This window comes from Chiloscyllium plagiosum, chromosome 6, assembly GCF_004010195.1.
Source record: "Chiloscyllium plagiosum isolate BGI_BamShark_2017 chromosome 6, ASM401019v2, whole genome shotgun sequence".
Classification (NCBI taxonomy): Eukaryota; Metazoa; Chordata; class Chondrichthyes; order Orectolobiformes; family Hemiscylliidae; genus Chiloscyllium; species Chiloscyllium plagiosum.
In genome coordinates, this window is record NC_057715.1 from 21,792,479 (window position 1) to 21,817,053 (window position 24,575).

At 38.4% G+C, this 24,575-nt stretch overlaps 1 protein-coding gene across 10 annotated transcripts in view; it reads right to left on the reverse strand.

The window, feature by feature from the left end:
• The window catches only part of LOC122550511 (protocadherin-9), a 700,876-nt gene that overhangs the window by 436,157 nt on the left and 240,144 nt on the right, over positions 1–24,575 (reverse strand). The window contains exon 3 of one of the 10 annotated variants that reach the window (XM_043691352.1): positions 19,683–19,793. The exons of the other annotated variants lie outside the window; for them this stretch is intronic. Within the exon in view, the coding sequence (XP_043547287.1) occupies positions 19,698–19,793 (96 nt within the window). The 3' untranslated portion in view covers positions 19,683–19,697. Of the gene's footprint in view, positions 1–19,682; positions 19,794–24,575 lie in introns of those variants that run through there. 10 annotated transcript variants of the gene reach the window in all.

Consider the following 24,575-nt stretch of genomic DNA (forward strand, 5'->3'; position numbering starts at 1 on the left):
GCACCTACAGTTCTTTGTTTTATGTTATATAACTTTCTTCATGAAAGGATGTTCGTCTTGCAGCTGCCCATTTTCTGGCACAAATTAAGTAATTGGGATTTGAAAAATTGTCTCTCCCACACTGTTGCAATTTTAGGGGCAGCACGGTGGCTCACTGGTTAGCACTGCTGCCTCACAGTGTCAAGGACCTGGGTTCAATTCCAGTCTCGGGCAACTGTCTATGTGGAGTTTGCACATTCTCCCCAGGTCTGCTTGGGTTTCCTCCCACGATCCAAAAATGTGCATGTTAGGTGAATTGCTAAATTGCCCATAGTGTTCAGGGATGTGTAGGTTAAGTGCATTAGTGAGGGTCAAATATAGAGTAGGGGATTGAGACTAGGTTGGTTACTCTTCAGAGGGTCAGTGTGGAATTGTTGGGCCAAATGGCCTGTTTTCATACTGTAGGGATTCGATGATTCTATTAAGTGTCTTAAAATGTTTAGTAATGAGTTCAGAAACATGGGAACATTGTGGCCTTTAGCCATTTATGCTTGTGTTCCATTATTCAATGAGCTGATGATTAGTTTGAATATTAATGCTACCCATCCACTTTGGTTCCATTAGACCTTGCATGATGAAAAGGTATCAATTCTTGGTTTTGAGATTTTCAATTGATCTACAGCCTCATTTTTTTGGGGGTGGGGGGTGGTGCGGAAGAGGTTGAAAATTTTAAGTAACACTGGTGAGAGAAAGGGTTTCCCAAGAACACCCCAACTGCTTAATTCTCATTTTGAGGTTATGCCCAATTGTTTGGGCTCTACCCAAAAGAGTAGTTTCTCTCTACCTGAACAAAATATTCAATCAGATCACCCCTTAATTGTCTATGATTAAAGGAATATGTCTAAAAGTAACCTGTTCTTATAATTTAACCAAAGTCTACTCTGCTGAAATAAAAAAAAATGGTGGCAGCTCAACAGCTCAAACAAAATCATGGAGAAATAAAGATTTTGTATTTCAGATGAATGATAACCTTTTATTATTTTGGCGAATCAATGCTGCACACTTGCGAAGACCAATGCATCCTTCTTGAATGTGCATTGCTCAGAACTGAACGTAGCATTGGGGTTTCACAAGATCCTTGCATAACAGTAACAAAACTTCCACCACTATGTACTCCAGTTCAGAGTTGAGGAGCTGATCTCAGCAAGATAACACTTGTCTGTGTGGACAGGAAGGCTGTATTGGACCCAGGATAAATCAAGCCTTTTGGTGAGCGAAAAGAAAGAAGTTTTCATACTACAGCCAATACACAGCAGCAACAAGCACTATAAAAATAAGTAAATGATCCTCTGTAGTACTGACATCTATTGATACAATTTGCATTTAAAATTTTATCAGCTGATGCATGAGCTTAACAGACACCTGTTCTAATGTCGAGAGTGTGGTGTTGTAAAAACACAGCAGGTCAGGTTGAGAATGCTCTAGATCTCTAGAATGCTCTAGAATGCTCTAGACTCTAATCTTCAGCATCTGCAGTCCTTACTTTCACCCGTTCTAATGTGCCTTTGGTGGATAGATTCCTTATATCTCGAAAAGTAAACAACAACTGATGCTTTTGAACAGGGAGAAAAACGAATGGGAACATTTACATTACCCCATGAGAATACTGGCTCCCCGTGAGCTTCTTTTCGTGTTGACATTTGGAAACAAAATCATATCATCATAGAACAGTTTCAGTATAGACTACTGAGGAAGATAAGTGAGGAAGGAGAAAAAATTCCATGATCCCACTGTTGCTTTCACCCATTGTTGGTTGGTCACCTGGTGCTAACAAGACGAAAAGATCTGGGAGTACAAAAGCTCCAATAAAGACCCATAATGCCACATGAGGGGTGTCTATCAGTGTGTCTGATCACTGAATGATGTGGAAATATAGATCCACAATTCACTACCTCATCCCTTACCTCATAAGACCCCAAAAAAGTAAAAATCACATTTTACATTAATCATGGGATATGATTTTCAAGAGATGTTAACAAACTTGACTCAAAAAAATCAACAGTTGAATCACATATTTTAGTTGGCAGCTTAGGACAAGTAAACTGCAACACCTTATGCAGGCATCCCAGGATAATCTCAAGATCCTCAGTGAAGCTCCCAAACTAGTATCCTTTCAGAGTGCATGACTGATAACCAGTAAAATGCAGACTGGTGTGCAATTCATTGAAGAATCTGGGCCAACAATGGCCAAGTAATATGAATGCTTTTAAAGGGACAGTTTCTTCCACACTGCACAGAGGCTGCTGACAAAATTTATGGTTGATACATTTAATAAGCTCATGTTAGCAGTGGACTGCTCATTACTGGACCAAACAACCTGCAGCATTTGGAGCATATGAACCAAGAATGAAGCAAAAATGTCTGTATGTGTGAGAGTAATAAAACCACAAAGGAAATTTAGTTAATTATTCATGTGTTTCTAGCCACTGTCACTGTACAGGTCAAACTAAAAATGCTGCTGTTTTCCAAACTCACTTTCATTGTGGGGCAGAATTTGAAGAATAAATCATCTTATCAACACCTATTATTATTAATGCTCAGATTGATCAGCTAATCGTGACGGGGTAGAGTTACCATGTGAATTGTGAATTCACGCCACTCAGAGCTTGGCTTTGACATTTAACCATCAATCTCCACAGGAATTTCATGAATCTGTTAACTTTTTTTTCATTAAACGCCAATTAAAGTCACAACAGAAACTCCTGATGCTGCCATTATCCAAGGCCCCAAATGCTCCAATCCCATGTTGAATTAACAGCTCACACTTCCGTCAACTGACAGGGCAAAATATGGTTAGAGGGTAAAGGAGAGAAACTAACTCACAGACCATGCTGTAAGATGTCTGCCCTTCAGTAAATTTTGGCCTATGTGCCTGATATTCATATTGCCAGACATTTTTGCTCTGTTGGTCACAAGCTTGCACAATTATTGGGACTCTTATCTCTCTTAGACAGGTTACACAAAATACTGGAAAATTAGGTGGATATATTAATTCAACTCCATCAAGCTGCCTCACCATTCATGTTCATTTTTTACTGCCAGCATTTTTGGTTCATGGGAAAAGCATCCTCCCAGTTACTGCATTAAATAAAACACTCTCATCTCAAAGCTGTGCCAATTTAGCTTGTTGTCAGATCCAGTCATAGATTTTCTAATTTCAGTGAATTTATTGGCAAAGTGCAACAAGTGCCAATTCTCTTGGCCGTAAATGGAACAAGGCTTGGATCTCAATCTGCTAAAGCAACTGTGTGCTCTCCCTGGGATCACCACAACTAAACTGTTGAATGTCACATAACTGCAAATATTTTTATAGCCCAAGATTACACATTATACGTACAAAACAATGCAAAATGTGGATTTGTGGGAATAAAAGCTTGTAGATTTGAGATGTTCAAGTTAGATTGTGAGCACTGTGCCAAAAACAATTAAACTTGCCAAAGCTCAGCAAGTGCTGGCACACGGCTTGTTGGCAGTGGAAGGTATGCATGCTACAATGATTAGATTTTTTGTTCAGAAGTGGAGCTAAACTGTGACTGGCAGAATTATTACAAATAAATCGCATTAGTCTGCATCAGTAGAGCCACCATTCTCCTTGCTAGACAGGCTTATTACTGAAAGCATGCAGATTGTTGGCCATCACTCATGTGATGATCAAAAAACATGAAAAATCTCCACTCCAAGATGCAAAAACAACTAATGATTTGACTTGTGTGCATTTCTCATTTGTACAGCATTAATGACACAGCAAGGACTGCTCAAGTAACTCCATGCAATATTCCAACCTGCATTCTGAACAAAGTATGCTTGATCCAAAGATGCAATTATTGCTTTCTATTTGTTTCACTGTGGGAAGTAAGTATTTTTTAGACCAGTTTAGTTTGTGAAATATGTAGTTGAACATTTCTCCATTAATGTGTACAATTATTTTGATCAATTATTTCCAACTATGCAATTATCTCCACTAGGTATGATATACACAAAATATTAGCATGTTTGGGTTTCAATTTGCAAAATGTATTTAAATATTTAGATAAAAAGCATAATATTGTTTTAAGTTGTATCTCCAGTTAAACAAGCTTTTAAATCAGTTAAAAGTCTCATTTGCTTTCCAATCTGATAATCATATCTGTGTATACAGTTGGACCAAATATTTGCTTTGTTATTAATGCTTTCATGGGATATCTCTAGTTGGCCTAGCATTGCCACATTCCTCTTGAGAAAGTGGTGGTGATCTATCTTCTTGAACCACTGCAGTTCATGTGCGATATACCCATAGCCCTGTTAATAAGGGAGTTCCAGTATTTTGTTTGAGCAATAGTGAAGGAACAACAATATAGTGACAAGTCTGTGGAATTCAAATCGTAGCATTTCCATAAATTTGTTTCACTTGTCCTTCTAGGTGTTGTTCGTGGATTTGAAAAGTCATGTAGAAGGAGCTTGAGTCAATTAATGCAATGCATCTTGTAGATGGTACATGTTGCTGCCACAGTGTGCCAGTGATCAAGGGAGGAAATTATGTATATGATTGATGGGGTCACCAACAAGTGGACTGCTTTTTCATGGATGATGTTGAGCTTTTTGAGAGTTGCCAGAGCTGTATTCATCCAAGCAAGTGGAGATTAGATTAGATTAGATTCCCTACAGTGTGGAAACAGACCCTTCGGCCCAACAAGTCCACACTGACCCTCCGAAGAGTAACCTACCCAGACCTATTCACCTACCCTATGTTTACCCCTAACTAATGCATCTAACACAATGGGCAATTTAGCATAGCCAATTCATCTGACCTGCACGTCTTTGGACTGTGAGAGGAAACCGGAGCACCTGGAAGAAACCCACGCAGACACGTGGAAAATGTGCAAACTCCACATTGCCCGAGGGTGGAATTGAACCCGGGTCTCTGGCGCTGTGAGGCAACAGTGCTAACCACTGAACCATTGTGCCGCCCCCATCACACTCCTGACTCGTACTTTGCAACTGGTGGATAGGTTTTGGGGAAGCAAAAGATATCTTAGTTGCCACAGAATATCTGCAGGTCTCTGATCTATTCTTGTTGTCACAGTACCTGTATGGCTGGTCCAGTTCACTTTCTGATATCTGGGATTTCGCTGCCTACACAAACTGAGTTCCCAATCTCAGTAGTACCACACAAGGAAGGAAGAGGCAAAGAAGATCAATTTGTCAAGGATAATTACAATACACAAAACTCAAGATTCCTCGAGGCTAATTCTAGGAGCGTTACTGATACATACTTGCAGGCTTAATGAATATCACGGTTATTTAGTTAAAAGGCCTGAAAAGATGCAAAAGTTGGAAATATTAAAAAAAACTCTTAACAACATAAATATGATCAAATTTATGATTGAATGAGTTATGTGGAGAGATTGGGCACTGGTGGATCTTTCTCCATTCGTTCATCATCAGCATATGGGCATCACTGACCAGGTAAGTCTTTATTGCCCATGTCTAATTACCTTTGAGAAATTATTGCCAATTGTTCTCCTTATGACATAGAAATAAGGAGGAGCTGAATAGAGACACTTATGAGGGTTTGCGAGAGAGGAGAGAGGAAGACACTATTTCTTGGAGCAAATGGGATAGAAACCAAAGCTCAGAGTTTTAAATAATTGACAAAAAAAGAACTTGTGAGGAAATTAGGAGACTATTGTTTCAAACACAAGTTTGTTTCACCAGAGAGCACAACCTAAAGGTACATTTCAATCAGACTCCACAGGAATTGTTAAAAGGCATTTAGGTCTCTGTTCATAAGGACTAATTTGCGGTTTTATGAGGAAAAGGCTGGGATTTGTAACTAAATTGGAAATTTCCTCAGAAATGGTAGCACAAGTATGACAATTGAAAAACCTTTCAGTGTTGTAAGGTTCTGTGACTATAAATGTAAACTGAGTTGAGGCTAAACAGGGTAGATGTCACAAGAGACAGTCCAATACAAATATGATATACAATTAAAGTGCATCAGCCAATTGAAATGGCAGCAGAAAGTCCACACACTACCTCTTGAAAGATGCAAGGTTCAGGAAGAAATAAGTCAATGGCTCTAGCAGGAATAAAATTATTGAGCAAACATCAACTCTGACTCTTCTTGATTTATACCAGAGAACTCAGGACAACAGACCAACTGAAGTCTTTAACCTCTATGTTCTTTCAGGAGGGCCTGTTTTCTTGCACCTTCTCAATATCGCACAGGTCATGCAGAAATAGTGCACTTCAGTATTGAGTGGATCAATTGGAAGTGAAGGCTCTTGAGCTATGTGCAATCGAGTAAAAAGATGATAATCGCCTTGTGGCTATGTCATTACACCAGCTTTGATACCTGCCCAGCAATTTTGTGTGTGCACTTGGCTTCCACTGTAGCTTTGAAGTCACTACAACTGGAAACGAGATTATCCAGCAAATCGATTGGTATATTAGTCGATTAGTGTTATGTAAAGAATTGCAATACTCTTCCAATTATTAGATTTATTTCATTTTTGGTATTGAAGGATCCCTTCCTCAACAGTTACACCAGCATACAGAAGGAGTTTCCTTTAAAGAAAAATATTTAAATATTTTTTCTCCCTTTCTTTCTTTTTCATTATTGTTTTCTTTGAATTTCATGATTTCTCTTTCTCTCTCCTGGTTTTACTTTTGTTATTTGTCTGCTCTGAGGAAAATGCAGAGAAGCAGACTTAAAGGGCAAATCAACATTTCAAATGCCTGGAGTCAACAATAATAATTGCTGGTAGAACTTAAAATCCCTACAGTGTGGGAACAAGCACTTCTGCCCAACAAGTCCACACTGACCCTCTAAAGAGTAACCCACCCAAACCCATTCCCCTACCCTATATTTACCCCTGACTAATGCACCTGTCCTACACATCCCCAACACTATGGGCAATTTACATGGCTAATTCATCTAACCTGCACATCTTTGGATTGTGGGAGAAAACCCATGCAGCCATTGGGAGAACATGCAAACACCACACAGACAGTCGTCCGAGGCTGGAATCAAACCCGGGTCCCTGACACTGTGAGGCAGTAATGCTCACCACTGAGCCACCATGCCACCCATGAGGCAGCAAATAATTGTGAAAGTAGCTTCAAGTCTTGTTTCATCAAAAAAAAGAACTGCTTTAAACACAACTCTGATGACATTTTTAAGAATTAAATTATTTTCAAGTTGTGGTAGCTATGTGTAACCTGCTGCTACATGAAAAGTCCAATGTAAATCATTTAGAATGACTGCTATACAGCTGAGGTCAAATGATTGAATCATAAAAATATGCTGCCATTATCTGGCATGATATCAAGATGTAAACTTCCAAAATGTCACTTAGTGCACTGCACATGCATACATCGTGCAAAATAATCTTACAATATCAATCCCTATCTTAAGATTGCAATTAGTCATCACATTGAATGGTGGAACAGGGTCAAAGGGTAAAAGTAGCAGACAAGAATATGGTTATACTGTAACCTATATCTATCAACTTCAAAGCAATAAATTAGGTTAATTATTATGACATTACAATGTAAATCATATTTATTACTAACAGCAGCTAATATATGTTCCACGAATTAAACTCGAGCTCATTGTTCACCTTTGACCTTTGTTGAATAACCTCAGTATCTGTGATATGACGCAATATACTCAAGCCTCATAGATATAAAATATATTTGGTAATATTTAGTTAACCTGTCATTTTAAGTGCCAGCCCTGGATGAAGGATGAAGGATGTGGATTCAAACATCATCGAAAATATTTATGCACATAGTCTAGACTAACAGTCCCATGCCATATCGTGTAAGCTCTGTACTATTGGAGGTGCCACCCTCCAGCTGAGATATAAAAATATAAAGTCTTCCATCTCAGGTAGACTTTAAAGGTACCTTACTATTTTGGGAATAAAAGCAGGGAAGTTTTCCCAGTTTCTTGGCTAACATTTAACCTGTAACTAACATTTCAAACCAAATTAATTACCTCTTCTTTATCATTTCACTGTTTGTGGGACCTTGGACTCCACAAAATCACTTGCATTTCCCATCACTACAACAGTGGCAACACTCAAAAGGGCTTAATTCACTTTCGGTTGGTTGCAAAATGTGTTATATGAAATGCAATGGCCTTCTTTCTGTCAACTCCACTGACAGGAAAGACAGGTGATTTCTACTTCACTTGTGCCATGCTATCTGTATCTCAAATGCCACTGTTCGTTTTGCAACACTTGAGCTCACATTTTTCCATTTCCCAACTGTGAAAGCACATTCAGCAAGCCCATTCACAAAATGTGACCGAAAACAGTTTTATTTCTATTTAAATCACCTGCTTCATAATGACCAAGTAACAAGAATTGATTTTCAAGCTACAGGCTAACATATGAGAGTTCTGTATGCTAAAGACACAAATTTCAGCAACTGCCAACATTTATGTGAGAGCTCATGACTGAATAAGATTTACATTGCACTGCGGGTTGTTGTTCCAGATTCAATCATGATTTAACTGAACAGTGGAACAGGTTTGAGGGTTTCAATTGCAGCCTCCCGCTGTTCCTTTCTCCCCTTTCAAATCTGGAAGCACACAGATGAATAGATTGCATAGTGATACAAAAACCTGACAAGGCCCAAGGATACATATTGCATTGTTACTGTTGCATTGTTATTTTCAAGATAGCAGCACTATGCCAACGGCATCCTCTCCTGCTCATCTTATCTAAATGATCCTATTATTTTGCAGGACGGAGATGTCCATAAAATACAAATAGCATCAGCTAAATAAATTTATACCTGACATAGTTTGAGGCAAGGAGAAACTCATATTATCGAATACTACAAAAGAAGTTATATCCTTCACTTTCAAGACTGGCTGAGTGGGAAGAACCACAATACGATAACTGGCTCACTAAATAGCTAATATTAGACATTTGTTGGTACATGATAGAACTAGCACTCTAATAATATGATTACTTGACCTTTCCTATAAACGTGATCATCAATGTCAAGAGGATATATTATGAAGTAAAGCACCTGGAGGGAAACCTTCTGCATCTGAATATTGGAGGACTTCTCTAATTGTCAACAAATTGCATCCAATGAAAGATTCACCATTACATAGTAACTTACTTTAGCTCCCTCCACTGTTTTGCTAATTGACTTTTTATCAATTCTACTGGAGTCGTATTCTCATCGAGCAACACTATATCTCAAACTTCTGTTATTGCTGCTCTTAAAACCAATTACAATGCTTTTCAAGGTCCAGAACAGGTCAGCATTCATTTTAACTGAATGGTTGTGTGGCATCTGTATCGAACAGGGAGTGCTGAAACTGGAGATAATTCAGCAGAGGTATAAATGAAGTCAGAATTGTGTTAACACAATTCATAAGTTTAACGCATTCAAAGGACATTGAAGGAATGTTTGCACGTCAGTTTCCATTAATATTTTCAGGGAGTCTAACGGAGTGTTTTTATTTTCATTGGTATCTTCATATATGGGAAAACTGCCTCACGGCCTTTTTTTAAAAGCCTTTTTTATAGCACCAACTGATGCTGCAGCTGCAGAAGGATTGTATGGTGTGAAAAGAAGGAAGTAGATGAATTGAATGTCTCAAAACTCAAACAGATCAACTCCCGCATGGTTTGACCAATCTCAAATTTTCTCCTCCCTATCATTGTCTGATAGCCTTGTCCAGTTTAATGGGTTTTTTTATGTGTAGTTGTGCTTTGAGCCAGCAGTCAGTTTGCAGCCTTCTACCCCTTTCTCCACTCCCACTTTCCAGTTCAGACTAGAATGACAACCCTATCTTCAAAAAAATAGGAACTACGCACTGTGCTCTCCATCAAATGGATTTTCCCATGTATTTTCTGCAGTGTAATCACAACCTTGAAACTTCAAAAAAAATTACCTTTCCCCTATTCCACTATCCCAGAGTCACTGGATATCTGACACCAGAATGCATTCTCTGCAGTTTAATAATTAATTCCTATTCGGAAGCCTGATTGTTCAATATGGATTTCCAGCCATGGTCCCAATTTACATGCTTGATGGTATGCACATTCCAATTACATGATAAACATTTGAAAACGACAATTCGAACAGCAAATCCTTCTGCTGTCAGTCAAGCTTCCAATCCTACCCATTAATGAAATGTGCTGAGGCTCCCTCGGTCTTTTGGCTGAATGAATCAGCTTTCGTTGGCCCTGATTTGTTCCAGTTGCTTATCACACCAGAAAACTGCTTCTTCTTTCCATGATAGCAGAGCTGTCATTGCTATTTTCCTTCAGGGTACACACGCACAAACACATTCTCTATCCCTTGCTGCCACAGTGAAAAGCAAAGGTGCATCGTTTTGATAAGGCTACACCTAAATCATGTGTAGATTTTCTAAGCAGCTAATTACATTCTTCTGGGCCAGAGCGAGGCAAGTTACTGTCTATCAAATTCACTGGCCTAGTTGGCATCATCCATCAGCATTGTGTCCTTTTTCTCTCTGCGGTATTTTGCCAGAAATTATATGACTTTGTCAGTCATTTATCTTTTACCTATCTTTACCTTGTCTGAGTATGCAGTTAAATGTGTGTAGCTGCTTACCAACCCAGCCAACCTAACAGAAAATAAGGAACAATTTGAGCATTCTTTTGAAGATATCAGCACAAGTAAACAATCAACTGTGGTTTTAAGGCACATCATATGAATAGAGGTTCATGCTTCCCATGGCCACTCCCGATGTAATTTCAGTGGTATTACCCTGTTTACAATTAATGTATTGGAATTGTGACAAAATGCTATTCTCATTCAGCAGTTGTGAACTATCCACAGCTCTTATCATTTAACAAGCACACACTACAGAAGCAAATGAACTTTTGGCAACTGTTTCCCTGATGAGGCATCTGCAACAGAAGCTGCTGAGCCGCCTCCAGCTGTTTACGAGATAGCGGACTGAGGAACAAGAGGTTTCAGCTATCTCCAGCTGTTTGCTAAGGGACGTGAAAACACAAGTACGTGAAGTGCCTACAGTTGTTTATCATAGACAGCTGTTTTCCATACAAACAACACATAAAAGACACATCAGGACAAACTATATCTGTTTACAGAAGAACAATGTCACAAGTGCATGCTGTGAGCTTTACTAAAACTGGTACAATAACTTCATCTGTTTTAAATCATTTTTCAAATGCCTTGCCACACTCTACAACAACAAAAAATCCACTGCTTCTCTTTCCCTTGGCTTCAAAGGTGAAGCACAGAATTTCTACTTATCAGTTCTAGCCCCATTGGTAGGCCTGCTGCTTCACTGGTTCATGTTTGTGAGTTGAAAACCTCCTCCAGACTCAAGCCCAATAGTTTAGGCCAATTTTCCAGTGCAGTGCCAGGGAACATTGCCTTGAAAGGTGTGCTTTTCTTTCAGATTAGTCTTAAATGTCTGCTCTCTTAAGGAACAAAAAAAAGTCTCACTCTTATTTTCAGAGGAGAAGGAGCTTCCATTGTGTTCCATCCAATATTTATCCCTCAAAGAACAGCACAAAATAAAAAGAAAATCTGATTATGATCTTCTTGTTACTGTGGGAGTTTGCTGTGTGTGAATTGATTGCCTTTTTTTTGTATATCACAACAGTGACCACAGTTTAAAAGTTTTGTTTTTAAGATTAGATTGCCTACAGTATGGAAACAGACCCTTTGGCCCAACAAGTCCACACCAACCCTCCGAAGAGTAACCCACCCAGACCCATTTCTCTCTGACTAATGCACCTAATACTAAGGGTCAGTTAGCATGGCCAATTCACCTGACTTACACATCTTTGGACTGTGGGAGGAAACTGGACTACCCGAAGGAAACCCACACAGACACAGGGAGAACGTATAAGCTCCACACAGACAGTCACCCTAGGCTGGAACTGAACCTAGGACCCCAGTGCTGTGAGACAGCAGCGCTAACCACTGAACCATCATGCCACCCTATTCTGCATCATCATTTGGAAAGCACTTTGGGACAACCTGTAATCATTAAAAAAATACTGCAAAAATGAAAGTCTTTCTTGCATCAAAAATCCTCATGACCACCAAATTAAGAAAAATAAATAGTTGTACTAAATCCTGGTTCATCCCGACAGACATTTCAGTGAGTAAATGCAGGGCCCCTCTGGACTAGCTGTTCATGTTAATATAAAAGAAAAAACAGAGTTGCTCCAGTTCTTTGGCTAACATTCCTCCCTCAGCCAACATCACTGAATCATCAAATTTATTCACTGTTTGGGAAAATCAGCTGCTACCCTGGACGAAACAATTACACTGCCCGCATCTCAAAAATAACAGCAATAAAGGCTCTTTGCAACATTATTAGGTTGGGATAAGAGGCTATTTAAATCAAAGATTTATTTAGAGCCACAATCTTCACTGTCCAAACTTTTGGCTTTCTGGTTCTGCTCTTACAGGACATACATTTTCCTGAAAATATCTAATCTGAATTCAGGCAATGTCATTGATGAATTTGGAAAAGTTCATACCAGTGACAGCATCGGGCAAACCACAGTTATCAAAGATATTTGGGTTTTAGAGACTTGATCATATGATATAAGTTGAGACTTTAGTCTTAATGAACTACCACACTGTCACTGATGTTGTCCTTTGACGAGACATTAAGCAAAGACACATCAGTCCCCGAAATGGATGTAAAATGATTTTTGAAAAGATTTGTAGCTCAGGTTGAGGTTCTGGATATAAGTTTGCTCGCTGAGCTGGAAGGTTTGTTTACAGACGGTTTGTCACCATACTTGGTAACGTCATAACTGAACCTCTGCTAAAGCACTGGTCATATGTCCCACTTTCTATTTATCTGTTTAGATTTTTTGGGGTGGGTGATGTCATTTCGTTTTCTCAGAAGATTGTAGATGAGGTCCAAATCAAGGAGTTTATTGACAGAGTTCTGGTTGAAATGCCATGCTTCAAAGAATTCTCGTGAACGTCTCTGTTTGGCTTGTCCTAGGATAGATGTGTTGTCCCAGTCAAAGTGGTGTCCTTCTTCATCTTTATGTAAGGATACTAGTGAAAGTCAACTAGCCATGACTTTTTGTGGCTAGTTGATGTTCATGTATCCTGGTGATTAGTTTTCAGCCTGTTTGTCCAATGTAGTGTTTGTTACAGTCCTTGCAAGGTATTTTGTAAATGACATTTGTTTTGTTTGCTATTTGTACACGGTCTTTTAAGTTCATTAGTTGCTGTTTTAGTGTGTTGGTGGGTTTGTGGGCTACCATGATGCCAAAAGGTCTGAGTAGTCATTTCCGAGATGTCTTTCATGTAGGATAAAGTGGCTAGGGTTTCTGGGCACTTTGTGTCTGCTTGTTTGGGTTTGTTGCAGAGGAATCAGTGGACTGTGTTTATGGGTACCCGTTCTTCTTGAATACGCTTTGTAGATATTTCTCTTCTGCTTTTTGTAGTTCCTCGGTGCTGCAGAGTGTGATGGCTCATTGCAATAACGTCCTATTGCAGCTTCATTTGTGAGTGTTGAGACTTTGCTTCTGGAGTTAAGTATTTGGTCTGTGTATATTGCTTTCCTGTAGACTTAGGTTTGAAGTTCTCCACTGAGTGTTCACTCTACTGTGACATCTAGGATGGCAGTTTGTTGTTGTTCTCCTCCTCTTTATTATTTCAATGAGCCATCAGCAACAAATGAAGGAGGACACACTTTAACAGGGGACAACACATCCATCCTAAGACAAACCAAACACAGACATGTACGCGACAGATATTCCAACTGGAACTCTTTCCATAAACACATCGATTTGGACCTCATCCTCCGAGAAAAAGAAATGACGTCACCCACCCAAAGAAACCTAAACAGATAAGTAGAAAGCAGGACGTATGACCAGCATTTCACCAGAGGCTCACTGATGATGTTACCTAGTGACGAAACATCTGAAAACAAACTTTCCAGCTCGGCGAGCAAACTTATATCCAGAACCCCAATCTGAGCTACAAATCATTACTAACATTGCATTATAAAAATGTTAATTTAGAAAGTTCAAGACCTATCATTAGTTTAAGGCAAACATGCATTGAACTCATTGCTTCACTAAACTTTTGTTAAATTAGCTAAATGCATTTTCTTAAGAGTCTTTATGTCTAAAACAAATATGTATGAGTTATGCTATATATCATTGATAGAGATAAGATTATCTATGAATAATTTATTATGGTGCAATTTGGTTTCCTTATTTTATCTTGCTTTTCGGTTGCATTTTCTCTTCCTAATATTAGTCCCCATCATGAAACACAAGTGTTTGAACAGTTCTCACATGGTTTTTGATGGCATAATGGCAATGGTGATATGGAACATAAATTAATGAGGAGGGAGAAAGGGTGGGGCAGTGTCAATGTTAATGAGACAAAATAATGAAAGTAGAGAGAGAAAGGACTGACTAATAAAGAGATGGAGAGAGAATTTACATGCACCAAAATAAAAGTGCAGAGAGATAAATACAGTTCTGCAATAGGAGTGTTACACTGCAGACCAACAGGTAGATGAAAGGGAGAAATATGTAAGCAAATACATGAAAAAAAGTAATGAACTACTCATAACTAAACTGAGATAGAGAGACTTTGAATGGTGGGTGTGGGGCAAGGGGATGGTATATTAGAGTCCAAGATATTTTTGACTTAATATTTAAGAAACTCAAAACAGCTCTGCTTGGCCAGCCAAGAAAATGACTTGATCATGGTGAGAAATAAGTGAGGAAGAACAAGAAGAAAGCACTGGTCACAATGGACTCAGTTTAAAATAATTTGAAAGCACTCTACATTGGTTCTTCACCAAGCAAAACTACAGAAAACATTAATAAAGTACAACACAATGCATTACATTGCAACAGAGTTAAGGAGAAAGTGGGAGGTGAGGAAAGATTAAATTCTCAAATCTCAGCTGTCAGGGATATATAAAGTTTGTGTATATGTAAGTTGATACTGCAAATTGAACCAACTCAAGAGGATCCCTGATCCATATCGGCTGCACTTATGGGTATCTACTCTTTATCATATTGCTGTTTGTGAGAGCTCGCTGTGTTACTGTGTTTCCTTCCATACAACAAAAAGAAATGCTATAAATCACTGAGGCATTCTGTGGCTGCAGAAGTCATGATATAAATATAGGGCTTCCCTTTAGTTTTTAGTCAAAGAAACTAGGGAGAACATAACAGAGGCAGTAGTATGTATCCATCAAATCCTTGTTGTCTGCAGGGGATGGGGTAGATTTCCCACAGATAACAAAAACTGTGTATACCATTCCTATTTAACTCTCCTATATATCAAACAGATGTATGAATCAATGAGAGAAAAAAGATGGGGTCTGGGGCCAACCTCGTGAGCACATGGTTATACAGGTAGCAAATCAGTGAATAATGAGAAATGAGTGTATATTCAAATTCAACAGAAAATAAATAGTGGCAGAGAGCTGTAAAATAGCAACTAAAATTGCCATCTTGCAGGATAGAAAAGTGTTAATCTGGAGAACCTTAAACCAGTTGTTTTAATATCAATAGGAACATAGATGGTAAAAGACGTGCACAATGATCAGAGAACAGAGCATTGAGAGATGGAGGATATCTCAAAGAAAATCTGCCTTGATATGTAAAGGGACAGCATGTACCTTATTGAACTTTTGAATGAGCAGCATAATACATAGTCAAGGGCAATGAAAACAGATGTAATAAATCTATAGTTTCAAAAAGTTTTAGGTAAGAGTCACATTAAAGATTCATGGCCAAACACCTAAATGGATTGATGGATGATTGCAAAAACAGAAAATAAAAGCTAAGACTTAAATAATATTTCTCAATATGGGAAAACTGAAGAAAGTTGCCTCTTGGGATTTATTCCTAGATGACCATTGTTCCTCACCAAATTTTAAACATTTGCAGATCACACCAACTTCAGGAATTATAGAGGACTGCACCAAAGATGATAAAACAGCTTTGCAAAGTCGTTGCATTAATAGCAAATGAATTTCAACATGTTCACTGCTTCACTTCAGCAGTAGGAATAAAACGCAGTTAATCCTTGGAATATATGAAAATACACCGGATACAGGAACAAAAAAAACATAAGTTGTAAGTTTTAACATAAGTGCTTAAGGCCATAAAGCTACATGCAAAATATTGGGGTCAATTTCTAGAGCAATTAAAAACAGTGACTAAATGCATTTATTTTTACACAGCATTTTGTTCAGCCCACAATTGCAACATTGAAATTAAATTAAATTTAAAACTTCTTAAAAAGACTATGAAGGACTGCAGTAATTGCAGAAAGGAAATAAATAGATATGGAAATTACTAATACATATAATGCTGGGTAGTTTTTCTTTTAATGCCACGGGAACATACAAGACAGAAAAGACTTCTGAGAGTAATCTTTAAAATTATGAAGAAATCCAAGTAGCTAGTTGTGAGGAACCTGTATTTGATGTTGAGTCCAGAACAAGGGAGCATCAATATAAGATAACCATTAACATACAAATTAAAGAATGAAGGGGGAAATCATTTTCAGACAGAGAGGGGGAGATAGTGACAAAAGTGTGGAACTTATTGCATGGGAGATTGGTTAACAAGGTTAGATCTCATGGAAAACAGTGAGAACTAGCTATTTGGACACAGAACTGGCTCAAAGGTAGAAGACAGAGGGTGGTGGTAGTGGTGGAGGGTTGTTTTTCAGACTGAAGGCCTGTGACCGGTAGAGTGCCACAAGGATCAGTGCTGGGTCTATTGCTTTTTGTCATTTATATTGTTATGGACTAGGCCAGACCACTCAAAACATTCTTGAGCAGGCAGCCCAGACCATAAGTTTGCAATTTGTTTTGGTAAGTGTACAGTTAAAATTGCCCAGAGTATGTTAGCTAGGTTGACTACCAGGTTTTAAAACAGAAAAAAATTCATTCACAAAATTATACAATGAAACACAAAGAATAAAGAACCCCGACAGAACTCAGTCTATCCAAACTAGACTTAATTATGCTGTTCAGAATATACAGAACAGTCCCAATAAGTAAACCCCCTTAAAGACAGTAAAAATGGAACAATGCTTGGAACAAACAGGTTGAAGTTAGAAGGGCAGAAGGAGAGAGAGAGTTTCACAGCCTGTTTCCAGACAGCTGAACTCCTTACTAGTTCTGGACTGAACTGCTCAGCTAGACAGCTGACCACTCCCCTTTCATTATACAAGTTACTTCTGAAACATGACCAATGTGGCTTGAAGTCTCATCGGTTTACATATAAACAAAAGGCCTCTCAACATACTTTTTCATCTTTGTACCAAACTAGTCACCTCTGAGCTGGAGGGTTTTATGACCCCTCTGAAAAATAAAGGACACAGTATCCCTCATAAAAAGGAGCCAGCTTTGTGACAATATAAATTATTTGGATATGAACACAAGAGGTGTAGTTAGTAAGTTGCAGGTGACACCAAAATTGGAGGTGTAGTGGACAGTGAAGAAGGTTACCTCAGAGTACAACGGGATCTTGATCAGATGGGCCAATGGCCTGAGAACTGGCAGATGGAGTTTAACTTAGATAAATGCGAGGTGCTGAATTTTGGGAAAACAAATTTTAGCAGGACTTGTACACTTAATGGTAAGGTCCTAGGGAGTGTTGCTGAACAAAGAGACCTTGGAGTGCAGGTTCATAGGTCCTTGAAAGTGGAGTCACAGGTAGATAGGATAGTGAAGAAGGTGCTTGGTATGCTTTCTTTTATTGGTCAGAGTATTGAGTACAGGAGTTGGGAGGTCATGTTGCAGCTGTACAGGACATTGGTTAGACCACTGTTGGAACATTGTGTGCAATTCTGGTCTCCTTCCTATCAGAGGTTGAATAGGCTGGTGCTGTTTTCCCTCCAGCGTTGGAGGCTGAGGGGGTGACCTTATAGAGCTTTGTAAAATCATGAGTGCATGGACTGGATAAATAGGCAAAGTCTTTTCCCTGAGGTAGGAGAGTCCAGAACTAGAGGACATAGGTTTAGGGTGAGAAGGTAAAGATATAAAAGGGCCCTACGAGGCAACTCTTTCACGCAGAGTGTGGTACATGTATAGAATGAGCTGCCAGAGGAAGTGGTGGAGGCTAGTACAATTGCAACATTTAAAAGGCATCTGACTGGGTATATGAATAGGAAGGGTTTGGAGGGATATGGGCCAGGTGCTGGCAGGTGGGAGTAGATTGGGTTGGGATATCTGGTCGACACGGATGGGTTGGACTGAAGGGTATATTTCCGTGCTGTACATCTGTATGACTTTCTGGAATTCATATATGCATGAGCGATAAGTAATTGGATGAATATGGGTGCAGAATAGCCGATATACAATAGCATGAACCTGATGCATTGAATTGTCTGTTTCTGAGCTATAATTAAATAGCAAATCTATTGCATAGAAGCCATAAGTGTGCACCAGACAGTGTGAAGTGAGAATGAGCTGTATCATGCTACACTGGAACTCAATCCAAATTACAACAGATGGTCTGGATATTTATTACTTTAAAAAAAAATGTTTCCTATACATACATCTTTTAATACTTCTGTAAGGATTTGCAGCCCTCCTTTTTCAAGGAATTAAATGGTTTATTTTTAAAAGAGAAAAAAGGAGCACATGCATTTATGTAGCTTCTTTCACGTTCTTGAGATATCAACAGCCATTGAATTAATTTTAAGGCACTAATAATGTATTGTGCAGGCAAATACAGCAAGTTATTTCTGAACAACAAGCTCTCACATTCATCAAATAAGACAAATAAAGAGTGATGCTATTTCTGTGCTGTTGGTTTCTCGAACGAATAATAAGTCAGGTGTTTCCCAGTGCAAAGAAAATCTCAAATTAATTACTCGGGGTAAGAGATTCAGAGGTGAAACTTTATTTAATTAAAAAATATTTATCAACATGAGTAATGTAGAATGGAATTTTTTTAACTGACTTGCATTCTATCTTGACAACCGAAGAATAAATCTTCAAAATAGAGAAAACAATCTTCCAGTCAAACATCGAGACATGCTTCACTTAATGTGGAAAAACAGCAGGTATTAAGTGCATTCAATTCTGAGGATGATGCCAATTTCTTCAACCACAATGTAGTGGCTAATTATTACCAGTGCATGAACGATAAGTTCCAAAATTTCATGCTTATACCTAGGACTAGACTGCTGAATAAAATCATTTTCAAGATACTTCTTTTTTATTCATGCATGAAACAGCTTTTTTGATTCTTCTGTCATTAATAAAACAGAAATTAAACAAAGTAAGAATATTTTTCAGCATGTAGTACAAGGCAGATGATCAACATCACTGTGTAGTGATTTTATATGATACCTGAGAGCCAACTTTGTGTCAGTTAGTAACACTCTTGCTATGAAGTAAGAAGATGACAAACTTCAAGTCCTACAGCAGAGCCTGAGTGTAAAACTCAAAGCATAAACTCAGGATCAGAGATGCTGTCTTTCAGATGAGACGTTAAACTACAGCCCTTCTAATATGGATGTAAAAAATCCCATGGCACCAACTTGAAGAAAGGCCTGTCTTGGCTAATAATTATCCCTCAATCAACATTATAATTAAAACAGATTATGGTATGCTTTCTGGGGAGCTTCCCATGTGTAAATTGGTGCTGAATTTCCTGCATTATAACAGTGCCAACACTTCAGAAGTACCTAATTGGTTGTAAGTTGTTCTGGGATGTCCTGTGGTTGTGAAATGTGATAAATAAATGCATGTCTTGCACTGTTTGGTATTCGACCTGTGGAAGATATATAAAAAATTAACCCGTGAGGAATTGTTTCTTTGGCAGGAATTAAAATTAATCATTAAAATAGCAATATTGCCAACTGGAAAACTACAATTCAAACCTACTGACATGTGGTGATAGAAATGACTACTGTGTATAGCATTCTTACTTACAAATTTAAATTATTTCAAGAATTCTTTCAGATCATTTGTACATGTTAAAATAGCAGCAGGCAACAGAGCCAACATTGAACCTGTTTTTTGGAAACAACTTAACATAAGGATCGGCTTCATAATTTATGGAAAATTAAGGTCAGTCTTTACACCACAGATTTTTATTTCATCAGACACGACTCGATTTTTTTCCCCCACTGTGGTTAAGTAGGGGAATTCCCAAGGGTATGTTGTTAAGTAGGAAATTATTTTTCTGGCAGGTAATAGCACTCAGATGCCAAAAACAAGCTTGTTTCTGTGCACTGCGATGACCTCTGTGATAGGCCTGGAGCTACAGCCAATAATTATTTCATTCTATAGTCTGCAAAAGGAGCTAAAAGGTCTACTGAAAATGCAATGGTGTTTCATTGTATTAGCGAAATCCTCACCACAGTGGGGAGTTACATCTCAAAGCAAAGGCCCAAACCCACACCAAAAGAGTACCAACTAGTTAATTACCTCTTCTGGAGGTCTGCCCTACAATATATTCTTCATCAACTCTGTAATTTGCATATTCTTGAAACGAAAGGCTGGCAAGAGGGAGTATCTTGTCATTATACAGCACCTTTAAAACAATATAATAATTCAAGGCATATAATCGGAAAAAAATTAAGACTTTTATTGATATCGAGCTGAACTTTCTGTCCTAAAATAGTTGGAAATGGATGCAGGAGTCAGTAAAATCTAAAATGTAAATTTGAATTTCCTCCTTGAAAATAGCTCGCTCACAAATTTCACATCAGCAGGAAAAGGTTCAGGTTAGGTTCAGGTTACAACTTTGCATGCATATCTTGTGATGTTCAGGTTATTATTGAGAGGCATAAGAGGAACTTGCATTTCATGTCTCACAATACTTTCAACAGATCTGTCAGTTTTTTGAAGCTTTTAGAAAAGCTGCCCAGTGCGAGTTTAGAAATATTGAGGGAGGCCTGCTGAGGAGTTTGGAACCTTCTGACAGGATAAGTTTTAAACATTTTCATAACATCAGGTGTTATGTTGTCATATATATTAGACATGTTTCCACTGCAGTGATTGATCACAGAGCTTTGGTGGACAAAGATAAATTGATTATTACAGTTACCAGCATTTCATGGAAGTGTTAGGATTTATTGAAGTACATTTTTTCTTTTTAAAAATTAATATCATGCATTGGAAATGTGCAAAAGAATGCCATGGTATTCTCATGTCAAGATCTAAACTATTTCAATGTTTACTGGGTTTTGACTCAGAAAATGTTAATCATCTAGCGCCGTTTAGGAAAAAAATATCAAACAAGCTGATGCTTGATTTTTTTCGAGAACTACACCAGCCTGTTTTGACAGCTGAGCCCATTAGGAATGATTGGCTGAGTTTCAACTACTGTGTAGCATTGAAATAAGCAGAGGGACTTGTTTCAGTTTTATTGACAATTTTAAAAATATTTTAATAGAATTATCTAACATGGACATGGCTCTTGAACGGATGCTCATTTGTTTTTAATAATTGAGTGTCCATGTATGGAAATGTGACTGCTTCTTTTCAATGGGACTAGAATGTGTCCTTTCATGCAATGGGATAGAAGTATTAAGGAGCAAAGAAGAAAAGTAATAATACAAAGGGTAAGGAAAAGCCAAGGGTAAAGATATATGATGAATGGATGAAGGTATGGGTGGCTGGGGAAGTGAGTTACGAAACATAAGAATGAAGTGTGGAGTTGGCCAATGTTCCTAATATGTAGCTCATCTCAGCACTCACATACATCTGCCACTGTCTCAGGCCTGCTTACAAAAGGTGGCACACCAGAACTCTATTCACCTCTGCTCTGAGGTGGTGAAATAATGGCAGGTTTTGGAGGAGATAATGGGTTCAGGTTGACAAAGTGGGAATCTTCGCTGCTTCACAATTTCCAAACCAGAATTGAAAATCCAGTCCATTTAGATAGGTGACTAAAGGTTTAATCAAACAATACATTTTTGAGAATCATCTCAAAGGAGGGAAGAAGGATGGAGACTCAGAAAATTCCAGAACATAATGCCAACAATTATAAATGGAAATGTGTCTTTGCTACAGAAGAATATGGAAACAAACCAATGATGTCATCAGTACACTAATCCTGATACAGTTGCTGAGCCTTACAGAATTGAATGAATGAATGATTTTATTGTCACATGCATTTAGAAGAATACAGTGAAAAGTGATTTGTCATCAAAATCCGGCACTATTTTGGATTACAAACTAAATCAAAAGGCCCTTTGGCCTGTCGTGTCTACGCTGACCATTAAGCACCCATCAACTCTAATCCTATTTTCCAGCACTTAGCCTGCAGCTTTGAATGCTATGGCATTTTAAGAGTTTGTTTAAATGCTTCTTGAATGTTCTCAAGGTTCCCATCTTTACCAACCTTTCAAGATAGTAAGGTTCAGATACCCAAAATCCTCTGAGTGAAAGCATTTTTCCTCAAATTCCCTCTCAACTTTTTTTTTATTTCATTCACAGGATGAGGCCTTCACTAACTAGGCCAGCACTTTTTGCTTATCCTAATTTGTTCAGGTGACAGTTAAGAGTCACATATAGGCAATAACTTTAAAGATGGCAGATTTCCTTCCCTTAAAGGACCAGATGGGCTTTTCTTACAATCAGTCACAGATTCATTTTGACTCTTAATTCCACATTTTTTTTTACTGAATTCAAATTCCACCATCTGCAATGGCAGGATTCAAACCTGGGTCCCCAGAACATTACCTAGTTCTTGGAATAACAGTTCAGTGATAATACCACAAGTCCATTGACTCCTCCTCTTGTCCTTATCTTAAATCTCTGCACGCCCCCCCCCCCCGGTTATTGACGCCGCTACAAATGGGAAGTTTTCTTCTTTGCTACACGATCTATCTCGCCCATAATTTTATCTACCTTACTCAGGCTTCCGTCAGCCTTAACTGTTCTCAGAAAACCAACACAGCCTGCCTGGTCTGTATTCAGAGCTAAAATGCTCCAGTTCATGAAGCATCCTGCTGAATCTCCTCTGTACTCTCTTGAGAGCAAACACAGCTTTCCTTTAGTGCAGAGTCCAGAAATGCATGCACACAGTATTCCAGTTGTGGCCTAACGTACATACAAAGCTCTGTCATAACCTTCCTTCTCCTGAATTCAATGCCTCATCTAATAAAGGTGGTATCCCATATACTTTCTTCACCACATTATCTACCTGTCATGTTGCGTTAAGGATTTATGAACATTTACACAGCTCTATCTGAACTTCTGTATTTTCTGTATGCCTATATGTAGGGTCCTACAACTCAACATGTATTGCCTTGGCTTTGTTCGTCCACTAAAAATATATCTCTCACAATTTTTAGAATCAAATTCCACTTGCCATACTTCCATCTGTCTGACCAGCTCATTTATATCATACTGTAGTGCAAGAACTTCCTCCTCATTATTTGCTGCACCACCAATTTTTGTATAATTTACAAACTTACTGATCATGCCTTCCACATTCATGTCCAGATCGTAAACAAAATTTAAACCCTGCAAAGGTTCCTGCACCAAACCCTGTCAAACGACTGGACTAGGTTTTAATCCCCAAAACAATTTTCAACTGCTACCCTCTCCCTCCTGCCACTAATGTGCTAAATTGCCCTGGATCCCATTGGCATTTGCCTTTTATAGCAGTCTCCCATGCAAGACCTTATCAAAAAGTCTTACTGAAGTCCATCAACTACACTACCCTCATCTCTACATCTAGCCTCATCCTCGAAATCAGCAATTAAATTTATTTGACATAATCTTTCCCTAACAAAGTCTGCCAATTAATCCTTACTTCAAGTGAAAATTAATTCTGTCCCTCAAAACGTTTTCCAATAGTTTCTCTACCAGTGACGTTAGATGCACTCATCTACAGTTTCCTGGTTTTCTCACCCGATCACATGTCTTAAAGAATGATAAGAGATGGAACATCTCCTATGGCTAAAGTGTATTTAAAAATTAATGTCAGAGTCCCTGCAAACACTGACCTTGCTTTTCAAGTAGCCTGGGATATATATCATCTGGGCTGGGGAATCATTTTCTTTGAAGCCTGCTAAAACACTTAATACCCTCTCGTTCTCCATGCACATTTGTTTAAGTATGTTACAGTTTTCACCCATAATTTCTATTCCTATACTGTACAGTGTGCCTATATACTTTCTCTGCAGTGAGCACAGAAACAAAGTACTCATTTAAAACCTCACCTACATGTTCCTACTCCACATACAGATTGCCATTTTGGTTCATTAAAGGGCTTTATTCTTTCCCTGATTATCCATTTGAACTAATAGCTTCTAAAATGGTTTTCGATTTTTCTTTATTTTACCTGCCAGTGTTTTCTCGTGCCCCCTCTTAAATCTCAAAGTTTGTCTTGTAAGTAACTCCCTGCACCTTCTATATTCCTCTAGGGCATCCACTGTTTTGAGCCCTTAATCATAGCAGTACTATCCGACTTTCTGTATTTCCACAGATCCTACAACTCAATGTGTATTGCCTTGGCTTGTTCGTCCACTAAAAATATATCCTTCACAATTTTCGGGACCAAATTCCATTTACCACACTTCTGTCTGTCTGACCT